The sequence below is a fragment of the Triturus cristatus genome, chromosome 3_1 (assembly GCF_964204655.1).
Source record: "Triturus cristatus chromosome 3_1, aTriCri1.1, whole genome shotgun sequence".
NCBI classification, from domain to species: Eukaryota; Metazoa; Chordata; class Amphibia; order Caudata; family Salamandridae; genus Triturus; species Triturus cristatus.
The window spans coordinates 725,274,189-725,292,410 of NC_140583.1; the positions used below are offsets into that span (position 1 = coordinate 725,274,189).

An 18,222-nucleotide genomic window follows, 5' to 3' on the forward strand; every position below is an offset into this window, starting at 1 on the left:
GCGCGAGGCGGGGAGAGGAACCCACGGGGACGGCCGCACTCACCGTGTGTTTACGAGGCGGCGTCTCCTTCCTCGGGTGTCTCCTCCGCGGCGCGGGCCTCCCTTTACCCGGGCCCCCTCCTGGGACCCGGGACTCGGATTGGAGACGGCCGCTCCGGACTCCTTGCTTCTTCTTCCTCGTCCGGTGGTAGGAGCGCGGGGTAGGCTCCCGTCCGCTTCCTATTCAAGTCCCGCCCCCGTCCCGACGAAGGCTGCCTGACTTCCGGCTGAAGCCCGGCTGCGGCGGTGATTCTTACAGCGGCAACGAGGAGTAGGCTCCCTCGCGATCGGAAATATACGGCGGGGTGGGCACCCGCCGTGAAATTAAGACAAACAAGCGGGGTGGGCACCCGCCAATGACCACGGCAATGTCCCTGGCAGGGTGGGCACCTGCCAGGGGACTTCAGAATCTGTACAGACGGGGCAAACGCCGGGTGGGCACCGGCTTTGAGAAATAAAGCGCTCTGAGCGCTAAAAGGCAATTACAAGCGCTTCCAGGCGCTTGAGGGACAAATAAAGCGCTCCCAGCGCTTTGGCAAATTAAAGCGCTCCCAGGTGCTTTGGGGAGCAGGAAAGTACCAAAGTCCAGCAATGTTCTTCCCTGCATGCAGCAGGGCAGGGGTGGGGGGCAAGGCTGGACCCAGAGCCAGCTCACTGGGCCTCCAGGCAGGGAGGTAGTCCAGGTGGCGGTCCTCTGGTCCAGCAGCAGCAGCAGCCCCCCTCAGGTAAGATCCTGGCAGAGAACAGTTTCTGTGGGGACACAGCCCCATTTTTATACAGGCAAACCCTTTGTTCTGGGTTCAGGGTGAGGGGGAAAACCAGTCGCAGCTGGTTGGGGAGCACCCTTGATGTGCTCAGCCCCTCACTCTATTCACTGGAAGGGCTAGGGTCGTCAGTCGCACCACAGGGGGCGGGGCCAGCATTGTGTTTGGAAAACCCTGTCCTATTCAGGACCCAGGTGGACTCCTCCCACCCATCTAGCTGCTGATCTCCCCATTCACCACTGGGTAACTCATCCTGACACTGGGGAATCCCTAGCCCGTCACATGACATGACCAGCCAATCACGCGACAGACACACTGCACACAGAAGTGCCCACTTCTAGAAGTGGCACTTCCACACTAGGTACATACACGCCGCACACATCATCGCGCAGCATTCACTCCCACGAGTCCGCACATACCAAACTCGGGCCTGCACACCCCACGCATCAGGAACTACTAGGGACACATACATTCCCCATGCATTCCTATGGGAGGGCATGCCTATCTCACCACATGCACTCAGAGCACGCACGCACTTTACCCTGGGACACAGGGAAAGTGCGCAGAAACCAAACAATCACCACACCAAGTCACCAGTAAAAATCAAAAAAGTTCAGGGGTGAACCTGCCAGAAGGGCCAAGTCCAACACAACCCCCTTCCAGCCAAAACGCAGGGCAGCCCAATCACCACCGTGATGGACTTCCCTGCTTGGGGCGATAGAACACGGACGCGGGCCCGCAACTGCAGGGACACCCTCCGGTTCTACGCCACGGTGAACCCATGGAATTCTTTCTAACACCACTGTCTGGACCAACTGGGATACCCCACTGGTACTCCCAAGCTGTCCGCGGCCAAGACCAGTCCCTAGGCCACCCAGGTGCCACTGGTCTTTGCCTAACCACAGAGTGGGGGGTAGTAACCCCTGGCACATAGCGGCCATTCTCCACTCTTCCTCTCTGAAAGACAGGACTAGACTGCCACTGGTTCTCCAGCCTAGGGTCTACACCCTCAGGCGGACCAGGAGTCTCAGGGAAGGCTCTCCTCCCCCTACCTCTTCTCCTAGGGTTCCTCCTCCTCTGGCGAGGGGTACACCTAGAACGTCATTCCAACCCAGGGTTTAACCCCTCAGGTTGTACCGGGGGCAGAGGTGGGCTCTCCCACCCTCTGCACCCCCTTCCAGAACCCTGCTCCCTACCAACTGGGGCGGTACCTCTGGAAGAAGAACTGGTCGGGACGCTGATTACAGACGTCCCACCCTTCAGGTCAGGCTGATCCCGAACCTGGCCTTCCAACCTCCGGCCTAGAACCTTTGGTGGAATAATTGCCTGGCACTCCAGGACTTCTGGGGATCTCCACTCCATCCCCCTGAGGCTATCAAATGACACGTATGTCGAGCGACTGTCTGTCTGGCGCTGATCTCCCGTCCCCTGTCCACCTGACAGTGCGCGGAGATCCCCCAGAACAGAAGTGGTGTCACCCTGGTCACTACACGGGAACCTAGCCCAACTGGGAAGTCCCTGACCCACCGGCTCTTCCACTGGGGAACTCATCCCCCAATCACTCACGCTGGACTCCTGTACCCTCCCTACCGGAGCGGTACCGCCAGACTCCAGAACCACAGGAGCCCTGGTTACAGGTGCCCCAGGTCCTCCACTCACTAAGAGATCTTCCTCAAGTGGACTAACAGGACAGCCTAGGTCCCCAACTTGGTGTTCCCTCATGAAACCATCCAAGTCCTGAGGCAGGGTTTCGGACGTCTGGGGACCCTCGGTCACCCCCTCACTCCTGCTCCACTGAGCCAGGCAGCGAGCCCCTACACCCTCCTCGCTATCCTGGGACCTAGCTGGGCTACACTGAGCCTCCTCCACCACGCTGGGCTGGAGGATCTCTGACCCACTATTGTTGGAATCACTCACTAATGACACTAGAGAACCTCTGGCCCTTTCCCAGCGGTCTGCTTCCTCTGCAAGTTCAAATGGACAAAAAGAGTTATACCTCAACAGGTGTTGGCGCAACCCTGGAGAACAACTACTGAGCATCTGCTCCTTGATAATCATATTTAGTACTCCATCCAAATCCTGCTCCGGGTTAAACACCAACCAGTCCACCAGGGCATCATGACATTCCTCCACAGCCTCCTCCCAAGACTGGTGAGACAGCTTTTTACTGCCCCTGAACTTCAACCTACATTCCTCCTCTCGGGAACAAGGTACCACACTCGGGGAACTGGGACTGGGACTCTCTATACTGCACTTTATATTGCTGCCCCCCCTGGACTCCACCCTCACTGGGGAATCCAGAAAACTACCACTGCGCTCAGGGGACAGGGAAAGGGGTGAGGCGCTATCTTCTACGCTGGACCCAGCAAGGGACTCCCTACCTACGGGGTCCTCACTCTCTACTGGCGTCCAGGTACTGTCATCTTCTTCTGAGTCTTCAGGGCTCCCCACAGACCCACCACCCTCCAGGTGTGAGGCCCGGGCCCTTTCTTCCTCACTGCGCTCACGTTTCCATTCATCTGCTTGCCATCCAATCATGTAGTTCCTCAATTCGTACACAGTGTCTGACTCTCTCACCCCTATGTTTCTTTCTCTACAGAACCTTTCCAACTCCTGCATACTGTAATAAACTAGATCACTGAGATCAAAAGCAGGCTCCATTCTGGCAGACGTTCTAGAGAAAAGATCACACAGGGAACCTAGGGGTCTGAGTTTAACAGGAGTACACAATTCACAAAAAGATTCAGCAAGCTCTCTAACCCAGAGAACTCACACTCACTTGCCTAGTGCCACTCACCACTCATCCACACACAACCCTCCCCTCGGACTGGTAAGGCAGTTTCTACCACCCCTGATTCCTCAACCTGACCACCACGTGACACAGGTACCAACTCTGGGCGCAGGGCGGGGGACAAATGTACAGGACACTATTACGCTGCCACCACTGGATCCCACCCTCTGGTGAATCCAGAAACACAATGCACTAAGGGGGATGATCTACCCTCCCGAGCTAGGGACACCTAACTCACAGTGCACAAAACCACATTTCCAAAGAAATGACAATTAAAAACAGTTTTTAAAAGAATAATCCCTATACCATGTGATTTATCTAAATGCAGAGTTTTGTAGTGCGGCCAGTTGCCGCTGCGGTACAGCGCAAACGCAAGTCCAAATCCCACCGCTGATCACCAATGTTAGAAATGGGATTTCTGGTTGGCTGAGGCTTGCGCCAAAGCCAGGCAGAAACCACCACTCTAGTCAGGGCAAGGAAGTTACACGCCAAAGATAACCCCTGCTCACCCCCTTGGTAGCTTGGCACGAGCAGACAGGCTTATCCCTGAGGCGATGTGTAAAGCGTTTGCGCGCGCACCCAGCAACAACACCCAAGGCCCACCACAAAGGAAACTCCACACAAGGTATTATATAAAAATAACCTTTGTATTATACACAACACATTAGATAAAAACACACACTTTACAATGTGCCAACAGGCACGGGCAGAATTTACAAGGGATTATATATACAGGGGACAGGGCCACATGGACCACTGTCAGGAATTAGCACTTTGTAGGAATAGCACTTAGAACGTAGGAATAATATTTGAGAACATAGCACACAATCACTGTAGCACTAAAAATAGAACATGTAGCACACAACCAGTAACTACTGGTATCAGAACGTACCACCTACGCAACCCTAACCACCTTTAGGAATACCACGCAGGGAACTAGGACCTCACTAGTACCACCTGTACTAAGGAGAAAACAACCACCTAAGTATCACTCTACCTGTAGGGGTCTAAGCACATAAACACAGGATGCATAAAATACATTTAGAGGTGTAAACACAATTCAGGACAGAAAATATCATGAAGGCATTGCGCAGGCGCAAAAAGTACATGTATGAAAATCACCAAGTGCCCTAGGGGAGGGCACAACACAAGATAACTGTCCGCAGGCCAACTGGCCTCTCAGGATGCAGAAATACCCAATATACAGCGATATCAGGGAGCGGCTATGCAGGCTGCGCAAGCCAGGCGCACAAGGCACAACCTAAACGTGGCAGCTGCCCACTAAGTGCTGGGCAGCTGTAGGGACCGGGGCCTGGGCACCTCTGGGCCCTTAGAACAAATATGGCATGCCTTGGAGCCTCCCTGGGCTCTGCCAAAAAGAATGCCCCCTGTTGGAGTCCCTCTGGACTCAGAAAAGCGAAAGGCTGCCCCACAACGTTAGAGTCCTGCGCAGGGACTCGAGAAATGGTGCCCCCAGACGTTGGAGTCACCTCTGGGACTCAGAATCACCAATGAAATGCCCCCGAATAACGTGGGAGCCTCGTGGGCTCTGCAAACACCTGGGCACCGCGTTAGAGCCTCACGGGGCTCGGTGAACACTTAGTCCCCCTTCGTTGGAGTCCTTCTCATGGACTCAAAAGGAATAATGCCCCCAGAGCCTCACAGGCTCTAAAAACAAGAATGCCCCCGTGGAGCCTTCACGGCTCTTAATCATGAGCACTAACCACGTGGGGGCGGCCTTCCGGGGCCGCCCGATACCCGTAGTGCCTTGGTGCCTGTCTCAGGCACCACAGAAATGCCCCTGCAACGTTGGAGACCCAGCGCGAGGCGGGGAGAGGAACCCACGGGGACGGCCGCACTCACCGTGTGTTTACGAGGCGGCGTCTCCTTCCTCGGGTGTCTCCTCCGCGGCGCGGGCCTCCCTTTACCCGGGCCCCCTCCTGGGACCCGGGACTCGGATTGGAGACGGCCGCTCCGGACTCCTTGCTTCTTCTTCCTCGTCCAGTGGTAGGAGCGCGGGGTAGGCTCCCGTCCGCTTCCTATTCAAGTCCCGCCCCCGTCCCGACGAAGGCTGCCTGACTTCCGGCTGAAGCCCGGCTGCGGCGGTGATTCTTACAGCGGCAACGAGGAGTAGGCTCCCTCGCGATCGGAAATATACGGCGGGGTGGGCACCCGCCGTGAAATTAAGACAAACAAGCGGGGTGGGCACCCGCCAATGACCACGGCAATGTCCCTGGCAGGGTGGGCACCTGCCAGGGGACTTCAGAATCTGTACAGACGGGGCAAACGCCGGGTGGGCACCGGCTTTGAGAAATAAAGCGCTCTGAGCGCTAAAAGGCAATTACAAGCGCTTCCAGGCGCTTGAGGGACAAATAAAGCGCTCCCAGCGCTTTGGCAAATTAAAGCGCTCCCAGGTGCTTTGGGGAGCAGGAAAGTACCAAAGTCCAGCAATGTTCTTCCCTGCATGCAGCAGGGCAGGGGTGGGGGGCAAGGCTGGACCCAGAGCCAGCTCACTGGGCCTCCAGGCAGGGAGGTAGTCCAGGTGGCGGTCCTCTGGTCCAGCAGCAGCAGCAGCCCCCCTCAGGTAAGATCCTGGCAGAGAACAGTTTCTGTGGGGACACAGCCCCATTTTTATACAGGCAAACCCTTTGTTCTGGGTTCAGGGTGAGGGGGAAAACCAGTCGCAGCTGGTTGGGGAGCACCCTTGATGTGCTCAGCCCCTCACTCTATTCACTGGAAGGGCTAGGGTCGTCAGTCGCACCACAGGGGGCGGGGCCAGCATTGTGTTTGGAAAACCCTGTCCTATTCAGGACCCAGGTGGACTCCTCCCACCCATCTAGCTGCTGATCTCCCCATTCACCACTGGGTGACTCATCCTGACACTGGGGAATCCCTAGCCCGTCACATGACATGACCAGCCAATCACGCGACAGACACACTGCACACAGAAGTGCCCACTTCTAGAAGTGGCACTTCCACACTAGGTACATACACGCCGCACACATCATCGCGCAGCATTCACTCCCACGAGTCCGCACATACCAAACTCGGGCCTGCACACCCCACGCATCAGGAACTACTAGGGACACATACATTCCCCATGCATTCCTATGGGAGGGCAGGCCTATCTCACCACATGCACTCAGAGCACGCACGCACTTTACCCTGGGACACAGGGAAAGTGCGCAGAAACCAAACAATCACCACACCAAGTCACCAGTAAAAATCAAAAAAGTTCAGGGGTGAACCTGCCAGAAGGGCCAAGTCCAACACTCACAAAACAATTTTTTGACGAAGTTAGATTACCATAATGGTACCGTCTTCATCTTTAGCCCGTCATGATCAACCAAGCTGATGTATGGTCGACCAGAGTAGCGTGGATGTTATAATGGGTTGATCTAGTGATCAAAAGCACTAAATGTAATTTTAGCAAAATAAGCCAAAATAGCAAGCAAACAAACAAACACAAAACCAAACAAATACTGCCCAAGTGGGCCAGGATATACATCAACAATGTATGCACAACGGTCTGTCTATAAATGTTCATTGTCCAAATAAGTGACAAAATCAAAACAATAAAATAAAACTTAAAACAAAACCTAAAAAACTAAAATACAAGTTGATCAAGAGCGAAAGGAACCTATAAGTGAGTATGTAAGTCTTCTTCCATATTAAGACCATGTGGGATTTTGGTATTGAGTCTGATGATGTAGCATGATTCTAGCTTGCGCAGTTTCTTTTCCCGGTTACCACCCCGGCTGCCAACTGGGATGGTATCAATGACATAGTAAAGGAGACCCTCAGCATTCTTATTGTGGTATTTGTCAAAGTGCCGCGCCACGGGGTAGGTTTTATCCCCATTTTTGATGGCACGTAGGTGTTGTAGCACTCTCTTGTGCACAGGCAAGATGGTAGAGCACACATACTTTAGGCCGCAAGGGCACTGTAGTATGTAAACTGCATAATCCGTCTTACACGAATATTGACCCTTAATTTGTTGTGTAGACTTATGAGAAAAGCCTGCTGGAAAACAGAGTGCTACAACACCTACGTGCCATCAAAAATGGGGATAAAACCTACCCCGTGGCGCGGCACTTTGACAAATACCACAATAAGAATGCTGAGGGTCTCCTTTACTATGTCATTGATACCATCCCAGCACTGTGCGCGCAGGGTGTGCGCACAGTGAAAAACTAGAAAAAAAAATTAAAAATAAATACATAACTTAGCATTTAAAAAACCGTACAAATTCACTGAAAAAACCATAGGTTTCACACACGTTATAGTTAGGAATTATCATTTACAAAACCTTGCAAATTCACTTAAAAAACCATAGGTTTCACACATGTTATAGTTAGCTGTACATTTCACTCGTACAAAACCAATGAAATTCCACGTTATAGTTAGATCAGGTAACTATAACTTGCGTGACCGCAACCCACAATGTGTAATTTCAGATGTCATCATTGATGTCATGAGTGATGTCACTGACCATGTCATGAGTGATGTAATATGTGACGTCATGAGCAGTTTATTGTGGGCGCGCAAGTTATAGTTACCTGATCTAACTATAACGTGGAATTTCATTGGTTTTTTACGAGTGAAATGTACAGTTAACTATAACATGTGTGAAACCTATGGTTTTTTAAGTGAATTTGCAAGGTTTTGTAAATGATAATTCCTAACTATAACGTGTGTGAAACCTATGGTTTTTTCAGTGAATATATATATATATACCATTAACATAAAGGGGTGGATTCCGATCATGTATTTTTTTTTTCCGTATGACTCGTATCCGTAAATTTTTCCGTACGAATCGTACAAGTCCCGTCCGACCCGTGAAGTACGATTTGTGCGGGATAAGTCCCGTCCGACCCGTGAAGTACGATTCGTGCGGGATAAATACATACGGATCGGCCCGATCCGTACGAATCGGATCGGGAAAAGTTGTACAAGACGGACTCGGACACTTTTCTGTACGAATCGTAAAAATGCAGTCCGACTGTACTAGTACGATCCGGACCGGCTTTCCGATTTACGATTCGTACGGAAAACGTCCCGTACACGGGGAATGACTTTACCCGCTACGAAGCGAAGTTTGTACGACTCGTATCCTGGGAAAAGTTGTTCCCGGGGTGCGAGTTGTACAGGCCCCCCCATGCATATGTACGCACCTTACAACAACATCGCGTATGTATGCACCGTACCCCCAGCGCGTATGTATGCACCGTACCCCCAGCACGTATGTACACACTGTACCCCCAGCGCATATGTACACACCGTACCCACGGCGCGTATGTACGCACCGTACCCCCAGCACGTTTGTACGGTGCGTATATACGCGCTGGGGGTACGGTGCGTACATACGCGCTGGGGGCACGGTGCATACATACGCGCTGGGGGTACGGTGCGTACATACGCGCTGGGGGTACGGTGCATACATACGCGCTGGGGGTACGGTGCATACATACGCGCTGGGGGTACGGTGCGTACATACGCGCTGGGGGTACGGTGCGTACATACACAACACACGGGGGTGTATGCCTGTATGACTAGTACCCCTGGGCACTCAGCTTTTACGGCTGTTATTGGCTCCCATAAAAAAAGAGCCGTACGGAGTGACGTAGGGACGAATCGTACTTGCTGGGCCATAAAACGCTGCTTAAATACGTCCGGACGTCGCGTACAAGCTGCTCCGGATCAGAATCTTAGGTTTTCTTGACCCGTACGGTCTTTTGTACGAAACGTATGGAAATAGGCTTTCTGTACGAATCGTACTTCCTAGGTTGTACGGACAGTTTACCGGGTACGAGTCGTACGGAGAAAACGCTCCGTACGACGATTCGTACGGCCTTTTTCCAGGATTGGAATCGGTCCCTGAATAATCTCAATTAAATAAATATTAATAAACAACAAATATTCATTAATTTGTTATAATCAAATTACTTCCCAGCCTACTCCATTATAAACTCACAACCCACTACAGAATTGAAAAACACAAACTTTAATTATAATATAATTAATGACTACTAAAAATGTAACACATGTATTAAAAAACATAAACAATACTTATACAAAAAAATACATCACATACATTTAAAATATATACTAAAATACATAACACTAATTAAAAAGTCGATATTCTAAACAACTATGTTTTTGCAAATGATATTAATGACTTCTATGTTTTTTTAAATCGATATTCCTTACCTTAAAGTCGATATTCTTGACCATGATATTCTTGCTGTCGATATTTCTATGTCACGATATTTAAAACTCAATATTAGTTAAATCGACATTTCCAACTCGATATTTTGACTGAATACCATCCAGTGCCTGGTCTTTAGGCTTTCTCCACAGCAGTCTCTCTTCCCAGTTATCATCCTCATCCAACCAGTGTACAGCATGCTGCAGTTGGGCTAACATATAGTACAGTTCCATGTCAGGTAAATCCATTCCACCTTTGGCCCACTCTTTCATCAGTGTGGTCAATTTGATTCTACTTCTTTTCCCTGCCCAGATGAACTACAATAAAAACACATACAATTCTGCAAACACTTTTTTCCACATTTAAACTATTGCACCCCAAAAACATATAAGCACTGCAGCAGAAAGACCAAATGCTACTCTTCCTATAAACAGATAACTGCAGAGTGTTCCAAAACTTTATAAAAGCAGGAAGGCCCGTTATCACAAGTCCCATACTCAGTTGATGGTTCTTTGCAACATTGTGCAAAACACATGTCCCCAGATATTGGAAGTTCACTCTAGATCCAGGCAATAGGAATTGAAGCAAAGCTAACAGCCTGGGGCAATTTGGTAGGTTAACTTACTCTTTCCACAGAAGTGCTCTGTTCTGCAAGGTAGCAAATCTTTGACACGAAGAAATTGTCGGAAGTGGGTAACAAAAATCGATTGAGCATTTAAGGGATTCTTGGCAGGACCAACTAAATTACAACTATTTAGGTGTTGTGCCAAGTTTGAAACTAAGACGGTTGTAACCATTTTTTTATGCATCCAGAGATGATAATCTTGATTCTTGAAAATGGAGCAAATTGCACTTGAAAATTATGTTTTAAACGTAATAGTCTACATGTTTTATTGGATTGTTTCTTTTTTAAATTTCTAAGCGCAAGGTTTTTAAAACCTATTTTGTTTAATATGGATTCAGAAACAGTCAGGAAGCATGCAAGATACTTTTACTTAGAACCGAGCACTCTGCCTTCAGGATTGAAAGGCCTGCCTTAGGGGTGAATTATAGGTTTTAAGTGCAGTGACCGCAGATACAAGATGATATAAGGAATCTTATATCTGTCACAAGTGGTGCTAGCACTGCTCACACATGCTGCAATAGCAGGCCTGTAGTCACAATTTGAGTGGTCTCTCGTGGGTGGCATAATACATGCTTCAGCCCGTGGGAGACCCCTGGTGTACCTATGCCCTGGGTACCTTAGTACCATATACTAGGGACTTATCAGGCTATGCCAGCAGTAAATCTGGAGTGTACCTACATACTCACCATGTCCAATTTAGGGAACAAGCACAGGGAATGGGGTCCTGATTAGCAGGATCCGTCAGACTAGTCACATTAATAATGATAACAGCAAAAAGTGGGGGTGACCATGAAAGCAGATCCTACTTTACTACAAAGATGCAATATTTGAATGTAAATTGAAATTAATGTAAAGAGTTTTAGAAACTTTTATGAGCAATGATTATATATAAACCATAGTTGTATTCTTTTGGAGTGTATATGTAGATATGGTATTCTTTGTCTTGTTTAATATGCTATGGTCTAAGTAAACCAACTTTTGACTAATTTACTTGAGGGGTAGCCTTAAAAATGTTCACAGTACAACTGGCTCTCACAGGGCATCTGTGAGTCATAGCTTAGTTTCCTATAACTGTTCATACTATTTCTTTTAGTTATTTTCTTTTCCCAACCACGCATTGGTTGTTCCTTACCAGTGTGTCCATAAGGAGAAGAGAACAAGGTTGGGGAAGTGGGCGTCTCAGTACATACATCATGGACAGAAGCTGCACTCAGTATCTCCTTTCAAAGTCCTGTATCACTGACTGAGCTTCTCACCTATGTGGCATCAACCAATAGGTGGTGACTTGAGTGACAGTGTTCCCCTCGGAAGTGCCATTGAAAGTTAAAGGCCACACCTGAGGTACTGTCTTCAGCCAGAGAGCTAGAAATCTTCAGCATGCTAAGCCAAATGGGATCATTTAGACCTTGGCAGGTGGCTCACCAGGCCAGCAGAGGTCATTGTCTTCACTTTCCTGACAGAGAGTCACCAACCAATATAGAGATCCCTGACAGGTAGGCATGAATCTCAGTGCCCTCAGCAGAGTCGCTGGTTCAATGACGCTCCTGGTGACAGTGAACTTTTCAGATGAGGCACCATGTTTGTTGTGAGCACTTTCTATTGTTTTTAAAGAAACAACCTAGATAAGCAGGGGTTTGTTTTAAAAAAAAAAAACCACAATGGTCTTCTCACATTGGGTAGGTACATGTTTATTGTAACCAGTTATTTAAAACCATCAGAATATATTTTAAAAAAATAACGTCAATGTTAAAACAATAAAAACAGCGAGAGGTCATAATAGGAGTTATTCAGTTCCGTCCAGTATACTTCTTATAAGTTTAGCAGCTCATAAGTCTTTACAGTCCAAATTTAATACAAAGAAGGAAAAAAACATGTTTATTCAAGAGGGGTTCCAATGGCTTAAGGGGCCTGAGAATCAATTAAGGGTACAGGTCGATGGTAGCTTCCTCAAGGATTTGGGGACAGAAGTCCTGCTGTAGGACAGCGGCTACAAATGGAAAAGTAGTTTCAATAAAAGTGCCTGTTGCAGACTCTAAAGAGAGTAGATTTAAAATCACTCTGATCCAAGCTGTCCAAGAGCTGCCTTTTCATGAGCCATTTTGCCACCCTGCAGAAGATGTTTCCTGTGACATCGATGCCCCACGACGCTGGTCAATGTACAGAGGGCAGGATAAAATCAGACTGATTGAGCTGGGGTGCTTCTTGCCATCTTCTGTGCCCTGTTGGACATGCAGGGGAACTGCCCCTACAGACCTCGGCTCAGGCAGTCCTGAGGGGCCGATTGGCACCATAAGCGAGACAAATTGGTTTGGCATCACAAACCTGGCAGATTCCTAGATGGTCAACCAGAATCTTTTCAAATAAAGCCAGGAAGTTCAAAATAGGGAGCAAACCAGAGGAACAGACCAGGTTAGCTTCGAAGTTCAAGGCTTATTCACGAGTGGTCAGCCAGGGTCTGTTGTACTAAATATAACAGTGGGCCCTATAAAAGCCAGGGTCTGTTGTGCTAAAAAGAGCAGTGAACCCCATACAGCTGTGGTCAGATAAAGTGCGTGATGCAAAGTCATATAAAGAGATGCTTTAAGCGTACTACTAATCCATGACTGGTGAGGGTTAGAGTGCAGCCTGCGCTGTATTTGGATCTGTTGAAGAGCAAATTCAATGGCCTAAGCCAGTCCAGGCAGATATAAGAGGTTAATTAGTGTATTAATCTTCTGCAGCCCTGACAAGAGCAAGGTTGTCCTCAAGGGTAGTTACGCTGAAATTGGAGTAACCAGTAAATAAAGTGCAGGCAGCAACCCTCATATGGAAGGCAAGTTTGTTAGGCTTTAAGGACCCACAGGAATCTTCTTTGGGCAGCAGGGATATTATATGCTGAGAAGGCCTGTAGAAGAAGCTGGGGCAGCATATGGATTAGAGTTAATAAACTGCCCAGTACAATAACATCTGGCCAGCATCACTGCTGCAAAACCAGTAACTAAAGTGTAAACTATGGTTCAAGTGAGTTAAACAGCAAATGCAATGGCATGGAATGATTCGATTTGTCTTTGCTCTAATAGTCTGATTCTTTTGAGGAGAGTGGCAGATGGTTGAAAAATGGTGTGAATGAAGTAGGCCTGCAATAGCCCTGTCACAGAGGCCAAACCTGTCGCAGCTTCACCTGATTGACATAGCTGGGGTGACTTCACGGAGATGGAGGGCCTGAAAATTCTCTATTCTAGCAGCCCACAAGAGGCGAGTTCATTAGCTTGAGTGCTTCTCTAAGAAATTTCACACATCTGACTGAAAGCTGCACAACCACACCATGCGGCAATAGCCATATTGCATTGTGATATACCCCATATTGCAGAACAACTGATTCAGCCAATAGAATCTTACGTTCTTCAAGGCGGAGCAAGCACATGCCACATGGTGTTGCAGGGATTTTACACAAATACAGAACTATGCACAGGAAATGGTACCTTGGTGTATAGGGATTGAGTCTTCCTACCACCTTAGTTCCCACAAACCCAGGACCGACTAGCTATAGTGTCTCACTTGCTCTCCTACTCATTCACAGAGAAACAGATGATTAGACACCCCAGAACACAACACTCCCAGATCTCTCAGGAATGGTGGTTACAAGTCACACCCTTTTGCTCACTCTCTTGTACTTGTCCACAATAAGATCTGACTAAGACACAAGATAGTTTAAAATATTTATTTTAACTAACGTGCCCTAACATGCAGTATACGTTCCACAACAAGCAGGAAAATGCATAGTATAAATATTGTCAGCATAGCAGCTAGTCCATAACTCATGAAGGGGAATGACAGCAGCAGGGACTAGGAGAAGGGTGAGTTGTATGTGCACTTTTCAAAGTGTTCTTGTCTTTTTGGCTGGCCATCTTGCGATGGCCAGCCAGACATGCACACTTTGAAACCTGTAACATAGCTGTCTGAAGACAGCTGGGTTAGAGCAACTGCAGACCTCCATTAGTGCTGTTGAGCGCCAAGACAGGCCACTCCCCCCAATCAAGACACGGCTCTCATGCTGGTGAGAGCAGCACCCTGATTGGTCAAGGGAGTTTCCTTGTAGCCGGGCTGCAGCACGACAAGGTCCAGAGCAGGAGGTCCTGTTGTCAGGCAAGTGTTTCTTTTAATATATTTTAAGTTTATATTTGCATGTGCCTGTTTATTTTGATTTTTTTTTTAAATGTATTTGAGTTTGTGCGCGCCCCTCCCCCCTTCCCGTTGATGCCAGCTGCCACTGCTGTGAGGGAGAATGACAGTGAGTGTTACTATGCGTAAGAGTTAGTCATAGTCTAAGTGAGTTAGAATGAATTAGATAGACTGAGAATCAGTGACACTGATTTTGTCAGTGTGAGTCTAAATGAGTGGGACGTGGAAACTAGGTGAGCCAGTGAGATTCAATGAATCAGAGTATGATTGATTGACTGAGAATGAGTGAAAATGAGTGGGACTAAGTGAGACTGACTGAGAATGAGTGAGTCACTGTCTGTGTGAGTCATAGATGAGGGAGACTAAGTCAGAGAATAAGTGAGACTGAGTGAATCGGAATGAGAGGGATTACGTGGAAACAAGTGAGACTGAGTGAGATTAGGGGAGTCAGAGTGAGATTGAGTGAAAGGTGAGTCAGTGTGAGATTGATTGAGTGAGAGTGAGTCAGTGAGAATGAATGAGATTGAGTTAGCCTAACTGAGAATGAGTGAGATTAAGTGAGTGAGTCAGAGTGAGAATGAGACCGAGTCAGAGTGAGTGAGTCAGGGTGGGACTGAGTGAGCCTCAGTCTAACACACTGAGAAGTCAGGCTCGCACACTGAAATTCGAGCCAAAGATTACTCCCCACTACTTTTATAGGTCACCATCCACCACTGACAATGGCATTAAAAGCTATGTGTCTTTGCAGACCATTTGCTGTAGGATGTGTACACATAGCTTTGGACCCTACATGTAAATGTGGTGACTTGTGTCTGTCCTCTGGTTGCGCCACAACATATGCAGAAATAAATGAGAAACGTGGTTTTTCAGATTCTTGCCTGTTTGCTGGAAAGGAAGTCCTAAAAAAAGAATGAATTTCCATAGGAATGGATTGGTGCTGACAAGCAGTAATACCTAAATGCTAAATAATTTTGAAAAAATGTGAGTTCCATTGGAAGAGCAGTGTGAAGTGCCTGTATGAATCCAATGAAGATCTTGACTATTCTCCCAACTGAAAAAATGCTCACATTTCAGAAAGAAAATCTAACTTTGAAGAGAACCCTCTACTGTTTTTAAACACGTGTCCATAAGCTATTTTCCTAAAAGCAGCCTTTTACGGAGTGGAGTGTCAGGAGGCCCAGTCCAGAGGAAAAATAAATTCCACTGTTACATGGTGGAATGTAAGAAATGAGAGAATTGAGAGCAGTGTTTGTGCTCCAGCCCAATTAATGTTATGAAGAGACAATTTGCAGGAAAAGAAGAATCCAGTGCTCAAATACTCAGCAAAGACTATTACAAAATGAGCACAGCTAGGTTTCTCCAGTTCTCAATTTTGCAGATTTATTTAAATGGCAAAATTATCAGCACAGAAAGCAGCTGTTAACCTTAATCAGGGAAATTCGAATAAATAAAATCTTAATTATATATCCTAAATACAATAGTACCATGTGTGACTAGCCCTCTCTAAATAAAAATAAACAGCAGTTCTCTCCGCTCTGGACAAAGCGATCAAATGAAATAATAATGGGAGGTGAGCAATGGCTGTAAAATAAAACGCAATTCTAAAATATGCAATGCTTCAAAAATACATATAAAGTCTAAAATGTCTGAATGTCTAAGGCTAAATATCTAAATGTCTACAGCAAAAAATCAAAAATCTATCCTAATGGAAATTTGCTTGCAGATACTTTATAATGTTTTAAACAAAGACAGCACACATTTACATAACATAGTATTATGTATAGAGTAGGTACTAAAATATTACTTGCATAGCAATCTAATCAAACTGTTAATTTTAAACCATATATTTGTAAATGATTTTCATTGGACAGAAGTGCAAGAAATGCAACGAGATTAGCTAATTAGCCTTGAAATTGTTTCAAATGTATCCTCTTGACTAAGGAAGGTAGAAATGATACCTTTGCACCTACACAGACCAGGACACCGAGGCACGAATTTCCAAAAAGCAAAGAAAAGAAATACTTGTGCACAACTTTTAAACATGCACTTTCAATAATGCGGCCTCATCCGCCCTGATTAAGCTATCTGAACCAAACCTATATTAAGCAATATTTTTCTACTGGAAAAATCATTTTTCGCATGTGATGCAATGAGAATATATATATATATATGTCCTATTGAGCCCAAATCATGTCATGCTGCAAATAACTTTGCTACATTTGGTTTCTTTTAGGTTCATAGCTGTCTCCATTCCACTAAACTACAACCGCCGCCAGGTTGACAAGCGCCAGCTCTTTCTTCTTTCCACCACTTGGATATTTTCATTTGCTGTTGCATCGCCTGTCATCTTTGGACTCAACAACGTCCCAAACCGGGATCCTACTATATGCAAACTGGAGGATGACAATTTTGTTATCTACTCTTCCATTTGTTCCTTCTTCATTCCCTGCCCCATCATGTTGATACTCTATTGTGCCATGTTCAATGGCCTGAGGCGCTGGGAGGAGGCTAGAAAGGCTAAGTTAAGGAGTCACATGAACCCTGATGGGAAGCCGCCATGCCCACCGTTGCTCTTTGATAGGAGCCCGAGTGACAGCAGACTGGAGGACTTGAGCATCTACAGTCATTCAGACTGCCCGTTCCCCCGTGCTTATGTGGAAAATGGCAATAGTATACAGACAGTGGCATACCCCGAACTGAAGTATACGCCCCATCCTGTACCGCAAAGGAAGCAGGCCAAAATCTGTGGCCGGGAGAGGAAGGCGATGAAGGTGCTACCTGTTGTTGTTGGTGAGTGTGAAATATCATGGTCTATAGAATGACTATGAATCCACCTTAATGAGCAAATTGGGTTAACTGCTACTGCTTCACATAAAACATAAGAAAGTTCAATCTGCCCCCAGTCAATGCATGAGGTTAGTGGGTATTTGGACATTTAGGCTATGTAAATTGATATCGGAATCGTGAAATGGGAATTATGTAATAGCATATGTACATCAAAATAGCAGTGGAATTCATGGAATTTTACATTGTGAAAAGAATGATTTAAAACATACAGTTGTGAATCAGAATTGAGTTTTAAACTAGGCCCACTAACTTCACCATCGAGAACTACATGCCACAATTTGCCTTGCTCATGTTAAGAAAGGAAGAAAGGTGGAATTATGAAAAATCTCTGCTTCGAATGTGGAATATCCCCATTCTATGACCACATGTTCCACCTTTTGAGATCATCCTAATGTAATGCATAAGTGACCAAACACAGTACCACTGCTCATTGGCTGATGACGCAGACTTCTACACAGTGCTTAATTTGGTTGCATGTGGGGCCCACTGGCGCTCATGTTTGGAGACCTGCTCTTATTTGTCCTCAACATGCTTTGATCCAGAGCTAAAGGGAGAAAAACACAAAAGGGGGAAAGGAGAAAGGCAGAAAAACTGTGATAAGGAGAGAAAGCAGGGGTAAAAAATAGAACCTGCAAGAGTGAGATAAGTGTCAGAGAGTTTCTGGTGGTGGATCAAATGGGCATGAGGTGGAACCAAGATTACGCGGTCTTGGTATTCTGCACTCTGACTTTCTAAATTGGGCCCGGAACTTATTCTTTTACAAATTAAGCATTGTCTCTGCATTTAG

The 18,222-nt window shown here is 47.0% G+C and overlaps 1 protein-coding gene across 1 annotated transcript in view; it reads left to right on the top strand.

The window, feature by feature from the left end:
* The window catches only part of DRD4 (dopamine receptor D4), a 253,598-nt gene that overhangs the window by 181,234 nt on the left and 54,142 nt on the right, over nucleotides 1-18,222 (top strand). Inside the window, exon 3 of the mRNA XM_085646388.1 lies at nucleotides 16,822-17,378. Coding sequence (XP_085502514.1) covers nucleotides 16,822-17,378 — 557 coding nt within the window. The remainder of the gene's footprint in view (nucleotides 1-16,821; nucleotides 17,379-18,222) is intronic.